Source organism: Macrobrachium nipponense, chromosome 16, assembly GCF_015104395.2.
Source record: "Macrobrachium nipponense isolate FS-2020 chromosome 16, ASM1510439v2, whole genome shotgun sequence".
Lineage (NCBI taxonomy): Eukaryota > Metazoa > Arthropoda > Malacostraca > Decapoda > Palaemonidae > Macrobrachium > Macrobrachium nipponense.
The window spans coordinates 3,284,814-3,302,750 of record NC_087209.1 but is presented as its reverse complement, the minus strand read 5'-3'; the positions used below and the strand labels follow the sequence as shown (position 1 = coordinate 3,302,750).

Genomic DNA, 17,937 nt, shown 5'->3' with positions numbered 1-17,937 from the left:
CGCTCGGATTTCATCACCTTCGACATTGCGAGAATTTTCAACAGAGATATCTCTTGGACTCTTTCATCTTTCTGTTACCCGCACGGTAACAGAAGTCTGTACTAGTCTCCGCTGCATCGCACCGCGATAAGGCGAATGATTTTTGCAGACATCTGAGTTTGTCTTCAAAATATCTCGTATTCGTAGGTGCGCAATTATTCATTGCTCGCCCCGAATTAACAAGATGTCTCAGAAGACATCGCCTACTCTCCGACCTGACAGCTCTACTTCCAAATGTTCAGCCCATGAGAAGCAGTTCTTCAGGCAGTATTCCCTGTCTCTTCATTACTGAAAAGCGCTCCCCGATTTTATTGCAACTACACGATCCTCGACGGCCGGACCAGCAATGAAGAGCGGTTAAGGCGTTATTCAGTCTTTGTAGCACAGGTTCAGAATCTGGAGAATCCTTCTCTCGGTTCAGCTGTGAAGACGTAGGTTGCTTTTTCTGTACACCTTCGTCTTCAACGACACATAGTATTGTTTCTCCTTAGCTGAGAATCAACTATACTATGAGATATCTTGCCATCAGGACCTCGGTCTCTAGAAGGCAATTGACTTTCGCCTGTTGGGCACATGCCTTAAGAGAATCATCACCTCGCCTTCTGGCATCGGTGACGAACAATTATTTGTTTAGTCTCTTGGCATAACCCTTTTAAGGCGAAGGTCACGTGACTTGCTCAGATGCTTGGACAACTTTGCCTCCTTCCAAACGCAGTCAGTCGGCAGCTGTCAGAGCGCCCGAGTCAGTTACGAACTACGCTGTTGACTTAATTCGGTTGTTACAAAGCAATCATTACTTCGTTTTAATAGCTTGTCACAGTACCCATACCATCGACACCCACCATTGAGTGTCGGTGTCCTATCCACTACAGAGAAGAACTTCACTGCATGGGGATAGGAGAATGTGAGCACACTTCGCTTGCAGACGGATAGACCAGTATGGGTACAGGACATCACCGAAGTCGAGAAGAGGATAGGTCATACGACACAATTCCCTTCTTTTCCTCTGAGGTAATTGATGACTTTTCCTGCGAAGTCAAGCATCCAGGGGATGGGGATTCGTGACGCTCGATTTCGTACCGACTTCGTAGCGAAGACTCAGAACCCTTCGGTTCCTGACGATCGGTTAGAGTCCTTCACAATCCCCTCCCTAATGGACTTCACCGCCTTCGATGCGAAGGAGATGCTGCTTTGTCCTGTGAAAGCGCGACCCACCGCGCTTTCTGAAGAAACTCGACATCCCAGGCTGAGTGTTGAAGACTCTTCGTCAGCACCAAGATGACCTAGAAGTACACTCCCTCGAGTTCACAAGAACTTCTCCGTGGCGCAGGTACTGAAGGCAGGGGTCTGGTACAACCAGACCACTGGCACCTCCTTCTACCTTTTGGATATTGCCCACAGGTCCTTGGATCGTTTTCCTTGGGACCCGTGTGGCTGCTCAACACGTTGTGTAGCTAACCCAGACCCTCCCAGAACCCTAGCAGGCTGAACAGCATCGAGTCCTGGTGTGACTGTAAGAATAGATAAAAGTGAATGAGAGAGTGACTGGCTTCTCTTCCTATCTTTTTCTCCCCTCTACCTGTGGGTAGAGGGATACGGTCATCACCTTGCTGGATAAGGACGAGATGCCGGTGAGCTACTCGACAGAGCCCCATCCTATCCCTTTCACTAGGGATGGGAGCGAATATCCACCACTTCCTCCTACAAGGGGGGGGAAGTGGATGCCAACAAGAGACAAACCATAACTTTATGTTGCCTCTTGCAAATAGGAACTTGTTCTTGTTTGCTGGTACGAAGAGATACGCTTGCCTCTCTCTTAGTACTTGGTCCAGAGGTCTGACCATTGATCCTGCGGTGCACACCCCGATCAATCGGACAGAGGCTTGGATCCCTCCCTCGCTCTTACGACCAGGGAGGCATTCCAAGGTTGGGCGAACACCAGTCTGTTCACAAAAGACTCAGATTCCTCCCACCAAGAAGTGAGTCTTCCTATTGTAAAAGGACCAAAGGTTTGTATGCCGTGTCGGAACAAATGACAATTTGTCCAAAATTGCATTTTGTTCATGAAACTTACCTGACAGATATATATATAGCTGTATTCTCCGAAGTCCGACAGAATTTCAAAATTCGCGGCACACGCAGTGGGCGGCCAGGTGGTGGTACCCATTCCCGCCGCTGGGAGGCGGATATCAGGAACTATTCCCATTTTCTATTCATATTTTTTCTGTCGCCGGTCGGTAAACAACTGTTTACAGACCTCCGCCTAGGATTTTGAAACTTCATTAGCCGCTTAAGTATCCTAATTATTCTTACGATTATTGACTTGGATTTGTGGCTAGGCATACGCTATCGTAAATTTTTCATTGCATTTGATGTCTGAGGCTAGTTAGCCTAGTTTCAGATTTTGTTGTCTGCATGGGGGATGGTGAAGCTACCGGAACTTTCGGTAGACACTCGCTTAGTGTATATGGCGTTTACTTGTTTTCTTTGCATAAGTTCAATGTAATTAGTGTAATGTGTGACTGATTACGGAAGAAGTAGGATTCATGTACGCATTTTAGAGCGTGTTAGAATCAGGAGTTTTCCTCCACAGTAAACAGAAGTTAGAAATAATGAACCTTCTAACCTCCTGTAGATTTTATTTTGCCTAACCCTGTGGTATGGCTTACGGGCCTAGAAGAAGTGTCTGCTAGAGGATTACATCAAGTAATCTTAGACTAAAGTGCTCGCTCTCCAATCAGTGTTGTGAAGTGTAGTGCCCCTTGTGTTGTGGAGGGGGCGTCAGATCGGCCCCATAATGCCTCTAGGCCTGGACCTCTGTCGGACTCCCAGGACTCAGGGAGAGGGCATGTCGAAAGCCGCAAGAGGGTTACGTGGCTCCCCACCGATCTGGCGTCCCTTCGGCAGAACCTGTTGACGCTTCCCAGGCTGCTAAAGATCGTGCCACGCGCACGAATCTTGAAGGATTGCTTCTCGTCCTCCGAGGCGTCCTCCCCGCGCAAGGGTTGGAGCTCTCGGAAGGACTCGCGCCCTCTAAGAAGCTTTAGAGAAGAGGACGCTTCACGTCCTCTCTCTCGTTAGGATAGGGAACGTCAGATCGGCCCCATAACGCCTCTAGGCCTAGACCTCTGTCGGACTCCCAGAAACCAGGAGAGGGCATGTCAAAAGCCGAAGGAGGGTTACGGGTTTTTCATGCTGATCTGGCTTCCTTTCGGCAGGTCCTGTTGTCGCTTCCCAGGCTGCCGAAGATCGAGCACGTGCACGAAGCTTCAAGGGTTGTTTCTCGGCCTCCGAGGCATCCTCCCCACACAGGGGTTGGGGCTCTCGGAAGGACTCGCACCCCCTAAAGAAGCTTTAGAGAAGAGGACGCTTCACGTCCTCTCTCTCGTCACGAGAGGATGAGGAGTAAAGAGACCACATTTACCCTTTTAGAAGAATGCACTGGCTCTTTTTCTAAGGGACATTTAAGGAGGCTCATTCATCTTGCCAGAAGAGTGATTTGAGCCTCCTGCGAGTGAACGCTCATGTATATATCATTTATACATTATTAAGGAGGCTCATTCATCTTTCCAGAAGAGTGATTTGAGCCTCCTGCGAGTGACCGCTCATATACATCATTTATACATTATTAAGGAGGCTCATTCATCTTGCCAGAAGAGTGATTTGAGCCCCTGAGAGTGAACGCTCATGTATACATCATTTATACATTATTAAAGAGGCTCATTCATCTTGCCAGAAGAGTGATTTGAGCCTCCTGCGAGTGAACGCTCATGTATATGAACGCTCATGTATATATCACTTGTACATTATTAAGGAGGTTCATTCATCTTGCCAGAAGAGTGATTTGAGCCTCCTGCGAGTGAACGCTCATGAAGTTAGAGCTGTTTCAACCTCGCTAGCATTCCAAAAGAATTTGGTAATCAAGGACATTCTTGATTCCACCTTTTGGAGGAGCAACTCAGTATTCGTCTCCTCTCCTCATGGCGCTCCGTATACGTTATGTAACGTTCGCTTTACTTCGAAAAGCAAGCTGATAAGTTTGACGGCCGGCAAGCTGCTTTGCACAGTCAAACAACTTATGTCTCTGGTCGGCATAAGAAGGGCAATTTAGACGTGAGGAAGCTTTTGGAGGTGCTCGACGTCCTATAAGTAGAGACATTCTCCAGGACGCTTCGGCAAGCACCTTGCGGAAGACGAAAGCCATACGTCTTCCTTTAGTGTTCACACTCTTCAGGAGCAGCGTGCGGCTCTCCATGGAGACTCGCATGAGGACGTCCCTTAAAAATATTCAACGTCATACGCAAAACGCGGTTCGTCATAACATTGAGATGTTGGCAAGGTCGCTCGCCAGGACGCCTCTTGGCGGGCCTTGCATGCATCAAGGCGCTCAACGAGTTTCCTCTCTGAAACGTAAGGTTCAGAAGACTTGGTGTTCTCTGCTCAGACACGCTCGTAGCTAAGCAGGACGTTTTTTGAGGACGCTTTTGAGGACGCTCGGCAGGACGCTTTTGAGGACGCTCAGCAGGACGCTTTCCAGGACGCTTTTGAGGACGCTTTTGTGCACATTCGCCAGGATGGAAGCTCGGCAGGACGCTTTGCGAGAGAAAAGACTTGTAGAAGGCGTTTTATTTGCTGTTCAGGACGTTTCTTAGGACGCTTGACGCTTTATAAAAACGACTCGTCAACAGGAGGTTTTTTCAGGACTCTCCACAGGACATTCCTTTACAGAAATTTTTAAAAAGGATTCGGAGTTAGCGGAGAGACATACCCGAATTTTTTCTTCGATCCCTCTTTCCTCTTCATCGATTTCTCTGAGAATCGGGAAGATTATATACTCGGATTCCTGGGTGACTTTCCGTCATGTTAAAGGGTTTTCCCCTATTAGCAAAGTGCTAATAGTTTTGTCTAGTAAGGACGTTTTCCCCATTGTCAAGATACTAAACGTTTTGTCATTTAAGTGGGGGACCCCTCATAAATGGGGTAGTTCTCATTGACATAGATTTTAACGTTTTTATCGTTAAGCGGATAAACTCATTAACAAATTTCGAAGAGCTCTCATTCATTTTCAGAGGCTCATCCGGGGGAGTTAAGAAATAAGACTTGTAGACTAGATCCAGGAAGTCTTATGTCCAATATCATAAGAACTTTGAACGGTCCTTTTTCGATCCTCGGTTCTCTCTTGATGATCTCTATTCGAATATTACTCCCTTTTCTTGGCAAAGAGTCAAGGAGTTCTTTTAAAAAGTCTCATTCATTAGAACGTGGACAGTCGTTTTCCTTTCTTTCTCTCTTCCTCGTCGAGGAAAGATGTAGTAGAGAATTCGATGTTCAAATTACTACAATACTTACGTAGTTTATCTTTGCGTCATTTTGCTAACGCATGGGTCAAGTCATATACGCATATAGTATTTACCTCTGCGGATAGAAGCCGAAAGAACTGTTGTTCTAATGTATTTATTTGACACTCCCTTCAACCTTCCAAGAGTTTTCGGAGTAAGAATAACTATTCAGGTATTGTTACGACAACACCAACTCAGATTCTGTATTTAGCGAATTTTGTTTCGTTTAAATATGCCTGCTTGAGAGTTTCCTTTTGCTTGATAATTTCATACCTATCCCTTCGTAAAAGGAGTAGCTGGCAACTCAGGCAGATAGTGCGAGACGATGAACAAGGCTGCTGTTACTGTGATGTGATCTACGCAGTACCGGCTAGCTTGGTGTCATGCGCGTTTGGTTGCGTGTCTCTGCAATACAATCATGGATTTTAGCCTCGGGTTGAGGAAATTTCTAGTAATCATGAATGAACATGCCTTCCGTTTACTTAGAAAATTTCAACAAGATATCTCTTATACTTGTTCGGTGCGGGTTTACCGCACGGTGGTAACAGATCTCTGTACGAATCTACCGCGGCATAGCACTATAATAATGCTCTCCTGCTTATGCAAAGTGCAGCCTTATTTAGGGAAGGAAGCAGGCTGAGTGAGGGAATGGATGAGTTTGCTGGGGACCATTTCCTCGCTGGAGAAGCTTGTTTTCCCTGAATAAACAGCAATTCAGACCTCTACAATTTTTCCTCACGAAGAAATTGGAATAACATCAAAGATCTTGTAATAATTCTAATTTTCTCTCAACGGCTTGAGGATCACCTCGGGTGATAGCGAGAGGGTGCCAGACATCCGAACAGAGGAACAGATGTTCTGGCACATTGTCTGAAAGAATTGGAAGCCAAATTGGTCGGCTCTCCAGTTCCTCGAAGGGTGAGTTTGGATCGAGTGGCCCAAATCATCTCGGATAATTTCTCAGCTCTTTCATAGCTCAAGAACAGAGAATTGGTTATGGGCTTGGGCACGGAACGTAACGGTCCTCAAGAGGTTCGTTAAACTAGTGCACGTCCGTGCGGGTCTTCTCGATCGAAGGCAACAACTACTGACGTCTGAGTAATCCTCACTTAGAAGTATTTCGAAAGTGAGGAGAGACTGAGGGCGTCCTTTCGTTAAGTTTTTCGTAATTTTGAAGACGAAGGAGCTTCCTCTTAAGTTGTTCCCTTATTCATGATCCTAGAGGATTAGCTTTAGTCGCCACATGTTGGCCTCTAAGAGGTTGGATTCACAGAGGTCAGGTAATTCAGAGAATTGTCCAAAGACCCTTCCCGAGAGAATCGGTGTAATCTAACTTCGTCACTTAGTGAAGTATCTAATATCTCTCCTCTCTGAGTCTGAAGGCGTTCAGACTATCGAGAAGCGATAAGATCTTCTAGATTAATGGCAGTCTCTTGGCCAAGGCAAAGCAGTGCTGCCTATTTTCAGTGTTCAATCGGAGCGGGCCGTTTCTGGATAGTGAAGGGAAATGACTGTTCCTCCAACTCGACCTCTGTGAATTTCTTTATGGTTCTATCTTTCCGTATGAAGTACGAGATAAGATAGAAGTCCTAACTATTGTAGAATATGCAAATATGTTGTTGACGGCCTCTAGGCTCAGAGATTCGGTTCTGTCAAACAACAAAGCTTCACGATCTTTGAGGTCTGGGGAGATCTTGAAATTCTCTGGATCGCAGGTTCCGGCATGGAACTTAGACGTAGTCTTGAGTTTCTGATGCCAAAAGCATTTCGAACCTATCCTTTCTGCGAACTTAATACACGTGACCAGAAAGGCTAACATTCTAACCGCTCTAGCCACGGCAAAGAGGGTTAGTGAGCTTTTAGCTATCATCAGAGGTTTTAGCTTTAAAGGACATAATGCGGTCTGTCCTCTAAGCCTTCCGTTCTTGATAAGAACGAAAACCTGTCTAACCCTTGACCCGAAGGTTTGGAGACCAAGGGTATGGCACAAATTATTGGGCAAAGGCATTAGAGAGTCCTGTGCCCTGTCGGGTCTCTCAAGTTTTATCTTAATAAAACTATAGTAAGTCGAGGTCAACGGACAATCTGCGGTGTTCCGTAAAAGACCAGACTGGTTCATGTCCAAGAACACCCTGGCATTATAGTCAAGGAGTTCTTTTAAGAAGTCTCATTCATTATGTTTGCATAAAGATTTGAGATTTTTTCTTAATATGAATGCTCAAGAGGTGAGGGCGCGGCCTCGGAAGCATTTCAACAAGAGCATGACACTCAGTAACATCCTGAGTGCCACGCTTTAGCGAAGCAACTCTGTGTTCGCTTCACACTCCCGACGGGATGTGAAGACGACATTTGAGATCTGTAAGTCGCTAGGACCATACATATCCGTAGATATATTATTGGGGGCAGCAAGCAACACGAATCCTATCCTATAGAAAAGGGATAGGTGTGCTTTTAACTTTGAAGGGTTGGTCGCTTGAGGCGCGTTCCTTTTCTTTAGCCTAGAAGTTATGGAACTAACTTTAATAGGTTAGGTCAGGTGGTGGTTTTAGCTTCGTTGCCCTCAGAAGTATGGTCATATGGTCTAGTCACATTGTGGTCACGCCCCTGTTGACAGATCATCTAAGAGCGCACCAGCATTACAGGTCTCTACCTCGCTGGCAACTCTAGTAACGCAGAAGCAGACTTTAGTGACAGTAATCACGAAGTCGGCTATGCTAACAGGTGAGGAACCAAGATGTATATCATCAACTTAATTTAGTTTCCCAAAAATCCTATTCTGTCTCTTCCCACCATCCGAAGGTGGGATTCAGCTATATATATATCTGTCAGGTAAGTTTCATGAACAAAATGTTATTGTTATAATACAATTAAGTTTGTTCATACTTACCTGGCAGATATATATAATTAAAGTGCCCACCCACCTCCCCTCAGGAGACAGTGGCACTGATAAAATATGAATAGAAAATGGGAATAGTTCCTGATATCCGCCTCCCAGCGGCGGGAATGGGTACCACCACCTGGCCGCCCACTGCGTGTGCCGCGAATTTTGAAATTCTGTCGGACTTCGGAGAATACAGCTATATATATATCTGCCAGGTAAGTATGAACAAACTTAATTGTATTATAACAATAACATTTTTCCTAACTATACAAACCTGAGGTCCTTTTACACATAGTCCCACCTCATGCCACCCCTCACTCTGCAGTTTTTGCTTGGGCCAAAAGCAAAAGTGATTTGTTTACCTCCCAGTCGCGCCCGCGCCTGTCGGACAAGCAGTTAACTACCGAACCCCTTGTTCGAAAGCTTACGACCTATCCAGCTGCCGCTAGTACCTTCCTATTGTAAAAGGACCTCAGGTTTGTATAGTTAGGAAAAATGCAATTTTGGACAAATTGTCATTTTTTCAGGAAGTTGATCTTGCTTCTAGACTGGGAGTGAATTCTCTTTGGGATGCCACCACTCTTACAAACAAATGTCTTCCTACTTTGTAGCCAGTTCAGCAGAAAAAGTCTGGCTCTGTTGACCAGCAAGAAGGGGTTTTTGGTGGTGATATGTCACTTTCTGTGGAACATGTGGGTCTGACTCTTCGTTTCAGCCTTTCCCTTTGAGGAGGTTCTGTTCTTGACATTAATTACAATTGATAAGTTGGTGGATGTAATAATGACGGAGAGGGATGGGGAATTTTAAGACCTTTCAGGTCTTTCTAGTGCCAAACTCTAGGCTCTGTGGTTGTGATTCTTTGGGAACCTAACTTACTCTCAGAGGGTTTAGTCCATGAGTTGGAGTTATTCTTACTGCTTCCTACTGCTGCTGTTGTTGTCTGCTTCATTGTCTTTCAAGTCTGCTTCTCAACCAAGATCTCAGGCTTAGTACTCTAGCCTGGCCACAACTTCTAAATTTTTAGGTGGACTTTATACCAGTGACAGCATGGGTCCGCAGGACTTGGGTATGAGTAAGAAGATATCTTACAGCCACAGATTAAGATTAAGAAGATATCTTACAGCCCCATATCCAAAGTAAGATAAAGAAGATATCTCAGACATTTATGCAATGAGACCAAAATGGAGGCAAGTGTGGAATGAGTTTTGAATTTCAGTGTGGTGCATGTGGATACCATACATCTGTTTATGAGATAAATGACTGAAGAATCAGACATTCAGAGACTCCAAGTTTTCACTGTATGTGAGTGATGGGTTTTCACTTGAAAAATTAATTTTTTTTTTTTCAGTATTTTTCATAATTTCTATTTTCAGGGTAGAATACTAACTGATAAAGCACAGTGGTTTTTTCTAAAAGAATTTTTATTGACAGGAGTGGTTGTGGAGTTGGGCTGTCAGGCGTAGGGGGAAGATTCAGCAAATCGCCTCGTGAAAGAGAGCAGATGCTAGCACAAAGGAAAACCGCACTTCTGTCAATAGCACGACGACGATTTGTCACCAAAGCTAAGCCTGATGAATGTGAAGAAGGAAAGGAATCTTTGGGTTATGGAACATCACAGGAGAGACTGACAGTGTCGGAAAATGAATAGTTCCATTTTGCACTTGATTTTTTTAACATTTTGAGGAGTTCATATATTGCTTTTGAAAAAGTGATTCACTTTTTGTGCTTCTCCATCTAAGCTTTTGCTAATGTCATTGGGAAGGTGATAGTTTTTGTTTTCTTTTATAAAAATATCACTCAAAGAAAAATAACAAAGTTTAAGAAGAATATAGAACAAAGTGTATTTCAGCATCTGCAAGTTAGCGCACATTTGCTTCATGGCTTAAGAATGACTAGTTTTAGTTTTTTAGACTACAGATGATAGGGCTCTTGATTATCTAAATAGAGTTTCATCATGTAGAGGAACCAGAAATTGACTTGAGAGTCTTCATAAATATACTGATTTTATCCAATGATTGAGAATGACTATTAAGGAGCATTTTTTGCTGTTGCTTTACTGCCCAAAAAATGAAATTCACAAAAAAGGCACCAGTATAAGAGATTGGAACATGGATCAAGTTTTTGTTCCAGTCATTTTAACCTTTCTAATTCAGTGGAGTACTAATTGGATTGCGCACATAATTAATTAAAGTGCACAAACTTTTCAGTTTGATGATTTACCCCAAGTTGATTCTGCTTTTAAGAGATATCTGTACATAGATATATTTTTTATCCAGATCATTTATTTTTTGGTTACTACTGAATTACCAGTATTTTTTGTCCAGTTAAAGTTTTGTGACTCTGTTGCTCTAAACACTTGGAGTGATTTTTCCTGTCTCTTCATGAGTAGATTTTTCCAATTTTCATTACTTTTATTGCCACATGCTTTAGTTATAAGTATTAAAGCAGTACCTTAGCATGGGTGTTGCCAAAATTTATTATTGGTACGTATAGCCAAATATACATTGCTTTATCTTTCAGAAAATTAAGTTTTGGTTGGAGATCAGTATACAAGTTCACACTTCAAGAAGCTTAACTGTAAGGCATCAGATGGTTGGAAGTTTGGTATGTTCAACTCTAATGCTTTTGTTTTACAGTGGTGCTGGATTTGCTGTGTTTTATCGTAATAGTTTTGAGGGTATGAGCCCTTATGTCTCACTGTAAGATAAAACCTAGAATGTGCTGCGGTAATGTTCTTATATTTTTTTATTGAATTTTTATTGGTTAATACTGGTTTGACAACCTCTTTCGTATTGATAACTATTCCCTTACTTTTTCTTCAGTGAAAAAAGAAGTGTTTTGCATCATAGTTGCCCGTTAGTATTTGACAAAAAAGAATTCTAATGGGTCAGATGCTTTTGTTGTTCCTATTTCTTTTAGGATTACAAAGATGATAATCCCTTTCCCATTACTCAAGTGTGATTTTGTTTTGGTAAAGGATATGCCACCTTGTTGTGACAGTGTATCACATCACAACCTGTGGTGTGAAATTGATTAATCAAGTTGATTATTACCAAAAAAAATTATTGAGTAGCAAAAGAAAATTGCACTATGTTGCAATTTAAACATTTTCTTCATTGTTTGTGTGCCCTTTATTTTTAGTTTTAATCCATGGGTGACAGACTAGTGAAAGTGTTGTCTCATTGTGTCACCTTATGAGTGTATTTTGTTTTTAGTAATCTAATTCATGTGTAACATTCAGATCTCTACGAAAAGAAGTGTAACTTTATTTTAAAACCTGCATTGTTGTGAAAACATTAACAAGACATTGTTAGATGATGGTTTATCTTAAGCAAATATACCCTGTATTTTGAAGGATTTTGCTTGTAAATTTGTCTTGACCTCAAAGGCCCCTGATATTATTGAGGGTTTCCTGTGCTGCTTTTTTGTTGAGGTTGATTTGAAAGGCACTAAAATTTCACTCCAGTCTTGCATCAGTTGGATTCTGTTTAATGGATATCACCAGAGATGAGACATCATTGTAACATTCTCATCTGGGCTATCTGAAATAATGGAAACAAATATATTCTTGCCGTCATAACGGGGCAGTTGCTGCAAACTGTGATTCTAAGATTTTGTTTTTCTTCTCTTGCTTGCATTCAGACTTTCCTTCTGACACTTTATCATTAGTCTTGTTTTTGTATTTTGCTTTTTTGAAATGTGTCAGACCTTTTGCATGAATGTGTACCCAAGACAATTTCAGTATGTTTTCCTAACATTGAGGTGACATTTGAAACACACAGGCTTACACTCCCATATCCCATAAGAATTTATAGTGGTAATGTAACTAAGAGCAGAATTCTGAAAGAATGCACGTTGAGTGCCTACCAGCACATATGGTTAAATGGCATAAAGGCTCTAATGTCATTTTTAAAGTAATGACGTTTTTTTACTTTTTTCCAGAATGTTTTACTTGCCTGTTGCAAAAGCTCTTGATTTTATATCTAAATCCAGAGTTCTTTGGCAGTAGTGTAGCTCTTTGGAAGGATGTATTTCACCATCGCCTTCCTGCACTTTTTGTCAAGTGGTCTTTTTGAGCATTATTTTGAAAATGAGCTACCTCTTTGCTGTACCCACCTTTTTTTCACACTCATAGTTTAACTTCTGTTCTCTTCTTGTCCAGTGGCACTTCAAAACTTGAGAGGAAAGGTGCTTTGGCATTTCTTGTCTTGTTTTTAGTGTATATTTTTCCTGTTTCAATCTCTCATTTTACAAGTGGAAATTATTGGTTTTTCCAACCATTTGCATTTGGTACTTGAAGTTCTGCGGTGTCTGGAAGTGAACTGCCTTTCTTTTTGTTCTTTTGGGTAGTGTTTTATTGTTGGTTTGAAAGTAAAGTTAATTATTTCATGAACTCGTTTATTTGTATTGATTGAAAGTTCTTGGAAAAGGAATAGTTCCATCCTCAGCATTGTTTTGATAGGAAATGATACTTGATGACTAAAGACCATTCTTGAATACTGACTAATGTGAATGTGGTGGTTTTACTCATCATGATAATCCATTGTTAGATGGATTTTTCTCTAGGTATTTTGAGTATTCAGGACAGTTGGCCTTGAATTTTAGTAGTGCACATTGTACTTTATAGTTAAATATGTCCAAGATTGTACATTCACTCGACTTTTGGAATCAAAATATGTACATGCTTGAAAGTACTATATTACAGTGAAAAGGAGGCATTTTTACTATCCAATATTAGTATATAATACTGTAGTACACAGTATGGTTTTTATTTGTGATGTAATCTGTCATCTTGATTGTTTTACGAAGTTGATGTACTAATAGTTTTAATTAAAATTCTGTGCATATTTGTGTCCATTAAGCAAACAAACCACGTTATATTTTTAACAATGTTTTGTTAGAGGTAAAGAATAGTACTGAATTTCTATTTAGAAATAAGAAAAACACTGATTACAGTGGGTTAGCCCTCCTCCCACGAGATTAGTCCTCATCTTGCTGCATTGCAGTTTTGGTATTGTAAAAAAGTGTAACAAGTCACCCCCACAGTTCCTTCATATCAATGTCTTGCTTTATATTCCAGCATTCCCTGTGTTTTTGTAAAGTTATCATATTTATTGACTGAAAACTAATGTGAACATAAATTGATTAGTGTGAGTTGAAGTGTTCTCATCCATTTATTACCCTAGCTAGATCCCCTTAAATTTCTTAAATGGATTTTGTTACTGGAAAGTGGTTTTGGAATTGCATTTTGCTCTTTTTGTAATGCTAGCTTTACCAAGACCTACAGCAGAAATGGATTCTCAAGTAGTGCTATGATTTGCATTTTGTGGTATTGGCTGTAGCCATGTGGTAACTTGAGCTTTTCTGGAGATTGGCAATCTTGAAGATCTTTTTCCAGAAAGGAAAGAATGCTTCAGACTCGGAATGCATATTTTAATCTGGGGCAATTTGGGCCAGGCTTTATAAGAAGATGAAGGCTGATCCAGCAACTATTTAGTCTTTTTAGACCAAAGTTGGAGATATTGGGCACTTGGCTGTTTTTCTTTGAAATCAGTAAGTTCCACGCATGGCCAAAGAGCCTTTGGCAGAACTGGGTAAAGCAGTGTTCATTATTTGACTAGGATGCTGTCTAAGAGGTGAATCTCTAATACATAGTGGTGTAATCAAGAGAGTTCATGTGTTCAGTAACATCAGGAGAACTTTAATTACAGGGTTTGGGATCAGAGTCCAGTTTCATTTGGTTATGCTGAAGACCAGCAAGAGCAAATTCAGGACTATCAGTAGAAGTAGGCTGGAACTATTTATCGATCACTGACCTCATTCCTTCTTAATGCGATTATCATAGACTTTTTTACAGCAACTTTTCCTGTTGCAAAATGGAAAGAGTTCTCACCAACTTCCTCTTCTGTCTTGTGCTCTTTCTGATGGAACTTGTTTATCAGGCCTAGGTTTTCACTTTCCTCTTTTTCCTGGGTCTTCCTACATGTCTTTGCCCTATTGCTTCCTTACCTTCTGCAGTTGTGATTAACAGTTCTCCATCCCTTTTCAACAAATATCAAAACCATCATGATCTTTGAAAGCTCAGTTTTTTCTTCCAGCTCTTTGTGACATCACTCCAGTAGTCATCATTCATATTATTATAATTAAAAAGTTTGACCAGATCACTGGGTAAAAGTTTACACACTCTCTCCCACTGTACTATGGTTGTGAATCTCGACACTCAGTGGTCACACTTCAAAATTCCTCCATTTTCGTCATTAGTGCCCAGGTTCTTGCTGCTTAGAATAGTACCTGATGTAAGTCTTTTCTCTCCCTACTAACAGGATATTTTTATTTACTAGTAGTTTGGCTATCTTAATTTCATCCATGTTACAGCTACTTTTTCTTACTGTTGTCAGCTCCTGTTTCATTTAGTATGTCTGCCAGGGATATGCATGAAGACCTTATTTTCATTTGACTGGGCTGCACTTCATATTGTATTGCTTTCTCTGAAAGTAGCAATTTGCCGTAAGAAGTTGTCTGTTTATATGGACACCAGTCTCTTTATCTTAAACAGCAAGTGATAAGTATGGCAGCTTAGACAAAAAAAGAAAACAAAGGAACCCTTTTATTGGTGGGGAGGGCTCACCCAGTGCGATATTTTCACTAGTTTATGAATGGGAGCCTTGTGCTGTTTTACACTTAATTGTGTAATGGCACAAGTAAAGTAAGAGGGTTTTCATATTTGGAGCATAACTATTTAGAACCATTGCTGTAATTCTCTTAGCATGTTTTTTTTTGTCATCTTCATTAGTTTGTTATTTAATGGTGATGAGAGTAAGCAAGGTAAAGGTAAAGCATTGAATGTTTTAATGATGCATAAACCAGTTTTTTTATGTAACTTCTTTACAGTGAGTAAAGCAGTGTGTAGATTAGTTTGTTCATGGTTTTCAAATCTCAGTAAAAAGTATGACTATTTTAAAGAAGAAAAAATATAAGTGGCTAAATTGTTCTCTTTTGGTATTTGTACGGTGTTATAGGAACAGAGAATGGATTGCCATTAGTTATTAGGGCATGGATAAGTCTAGCTTGGCAAAAGTAGGTGACAGGAAAATAACTAGACTTTTCTGAATGGATAGAATTTTAAATTACTACCAGAATAGTGAAAGCAGGAAATTTTTACAGCTTAAGCAGTATTGTTTTGTATGATATTTGTGGTGATGTATGTGGCAGCCAGTTGCCTAGAAACGGTCAAGTGCAGATGTTGGTTTTAATTGGGTAATCAGCACTCACTGTATGGCATTAAGGTGTGTGTTATGTACAATGAACATGAAAATTATTTAAAATTTTATAATTGGGCATGAGAATGAAAATATTCGCTGTCATGAAGAATTGAATTAGTGTATCTACAAGAAAATTGTGCATCATTTGATCTTGAACTTGGAACAAGATAATTGTGCCAAGTAGAAATCGTGAATTGTTAGATTTGTGTGCTTGGTACACATTTCAGTGACTTCAGGTCAGTATATTAAATTCATATATTAATCCTGTGAGATTCTGATCACATTTGCAGTCATTCAAATGGCAACCCTTGAGATTTGCTCCCTGCAAATGACTGTGGATTTTTTCTCAAACTTCAGCTGGTCTATTCAGGGCTTGATTTTGTTGGTTTCAATGTTCATCCAGCTCTATGCTATGAAAAATTTACAATAAACTAAAAAGAAAAATATGCATATGTTAGTGTAATTTGCCACCAGCTTTGTGACACTCGCAGAATCTCAAAGGGTTACAGTACTATAAGAGAATTTTATCTTGATGGCATTCCCATTTTATTGTTCATATTGTGGGCTGCTAGAAATTTCAACCTTGAGCTCTCAAGGTATGAAGGTTAAGGTGTCAAACAGATCTTCCAGGTACGTAGTAGTTGCATGTAGGAAGTTGCTTTCTTGATGGCCATACATTTATTTTTGACGGCTTGCCAGGCTGAGCAGTCAAGGGTTTTGAGTTGGGTAAAATTTTATTATTTAAATATACAAAAGGTATTTGTGTGGGAGACAGTTTTTTTAATTCTCTTTTTGCATATGTTATGCAAAATAGTGTTTTTATGTTGTGAAGTCTTTTACAGGAGCTTTTGTAAAGCTGTTGTGTAAATAATGCATCATTTTATTCACTTGGGTATACCCGATATGCTGAGGTAATTTATCATGTACTGTAACATTTTTGAATGTGTTCAGTATGTCCATTCACTTCATATTTTTAATATCTTTCTCTTTTGTAATGAAAATTATTTTTTGCTGTATTGCGTTCTCTCCTGTTGTGTTGTTGATGTGTTTTCATATGGCATTGTTTCAGGTGATTTGAGTATAGTTTTATTATGATTCTCTAAACTGCATTTGTCTTTAGATTGTTATAATATTTTTTATTTTCTTTTGTATCTGTCATTGACATCACATTCTACATTTTACCCTTGATCATACTTAAGCTGGACTTCATTTTTTTTTATGATGAACGACGATTATACGAGTCTTAATATTAAGGGTAAATTTTCACATTTTTAATTCTCTACTAATACTGCAATTTTCAGCAGGCATTTAAACTTACTAATAGATTTGAAGAGGAATTCATCCATGACTTATTAATTAGGACATCAAAGTCATCATTGTTCCTTCAAATTTTCCAATTTCTTACCCAAATGAGTTTTGTTCAAGGTACTTGTAAACAGTGATTTAGAGAATTTTAAATATGCTTTAAGAAAAAGTGTGATGTAGATTCCTGGATTTTACTGTTTTCAGGAGTATGGAACTTAGATAGCATAATGAAAAAGAAACTTATCAGTAGGTATAAATAACGCACATGATTGTACTGTGTATGTGATATTGAGGATAGGTCTCCATAGACAGTTATATGGTTTGGTCTTGTGCCACTGCAGTAGTCTTGCTGGGAAAGCATACCAGTTTCAGTGTTAGGGAGTGGTACCCTAACAGTTTCCCCATTCCAATAGACTCATCCTATTGCCGTTAATCTTTTATATACAGTTGTTATTGTATCATGCTTTTTTTCATAAAAATCAATATCCCTAGCTGGAACTTGACTATGTTTTAACCCATTATCATTAACTCCTAGAGGCATTTTTTCTTTAGTGGAGACATTTGCAAAAATTATGTTCTCTTTGTATTTGCTATGTAAATAAAAGTGTATTTGTATGCTCTTCTCTTCTTCACTTGACCCTTGTAGTGGTTATGCAATGAATCTTTACAGGCAGTAAAGGCTCTTTGCTCGTAGGCCAAAGGTGCTATGCTTTTCCATCTTTTGAGTTGTTTTAACTTGCTTATTCCAGTTTCTACCCCTTGATAAAGCGCCTTTGGGCCTGCCATGCTAAGTGGAGAGATTTAACTCCATTATCTCATTTAACTCAAGTCATTTCAGATTAGTAATATTACTGAAGTTATACATTATAGGCATTAGTACTTTCATTTTAACTATGCTGAACTATTTAAATCTATAGAAAGTATTCAGTATAGAAGTAATTAATTTTATTCAAATCATTATAATTAGTAAGAATGTTACAATAATAGGCGCTGCTACTATAATTTTAACTTTGCTGAACTATTTATTTAATCCCTAGAAAGTATTTAGTCTGTTATAACTAATGCAAAAGTAAAGTACTAAATTTCATGGTAAATTAAGGCCTGTCCACAC

At 40.1% G+C, this 17,937-nt stretch overlaps 1 protein-coding gene across 1 annotated transcript in view; it reads left to right on the top strand.

Moving 5' to 3' along the window:
- LOC135195523 (E3 ubiquitin-protein ligase AMFR-like) overlaps positions 1-17,441 on the top strand; it is an 83,475-nt gene extending 66,034 nt beyond the window's left edge. The window contains exon 10 of the mRNA XM_064221762.1: positions 9,691-17,441. Within this exon, the coding sequence (XP_064077832.1) occupies positions 9,691-9,907 (217 nt within the window). The 3' untranslated portion in view covers positions 9,908-17,441. The remainder of the gene's footprint in view (positions 1-9,690) is intronic.
- Positions 17,442-17,937: the final 496 nt, after the last annotated feature.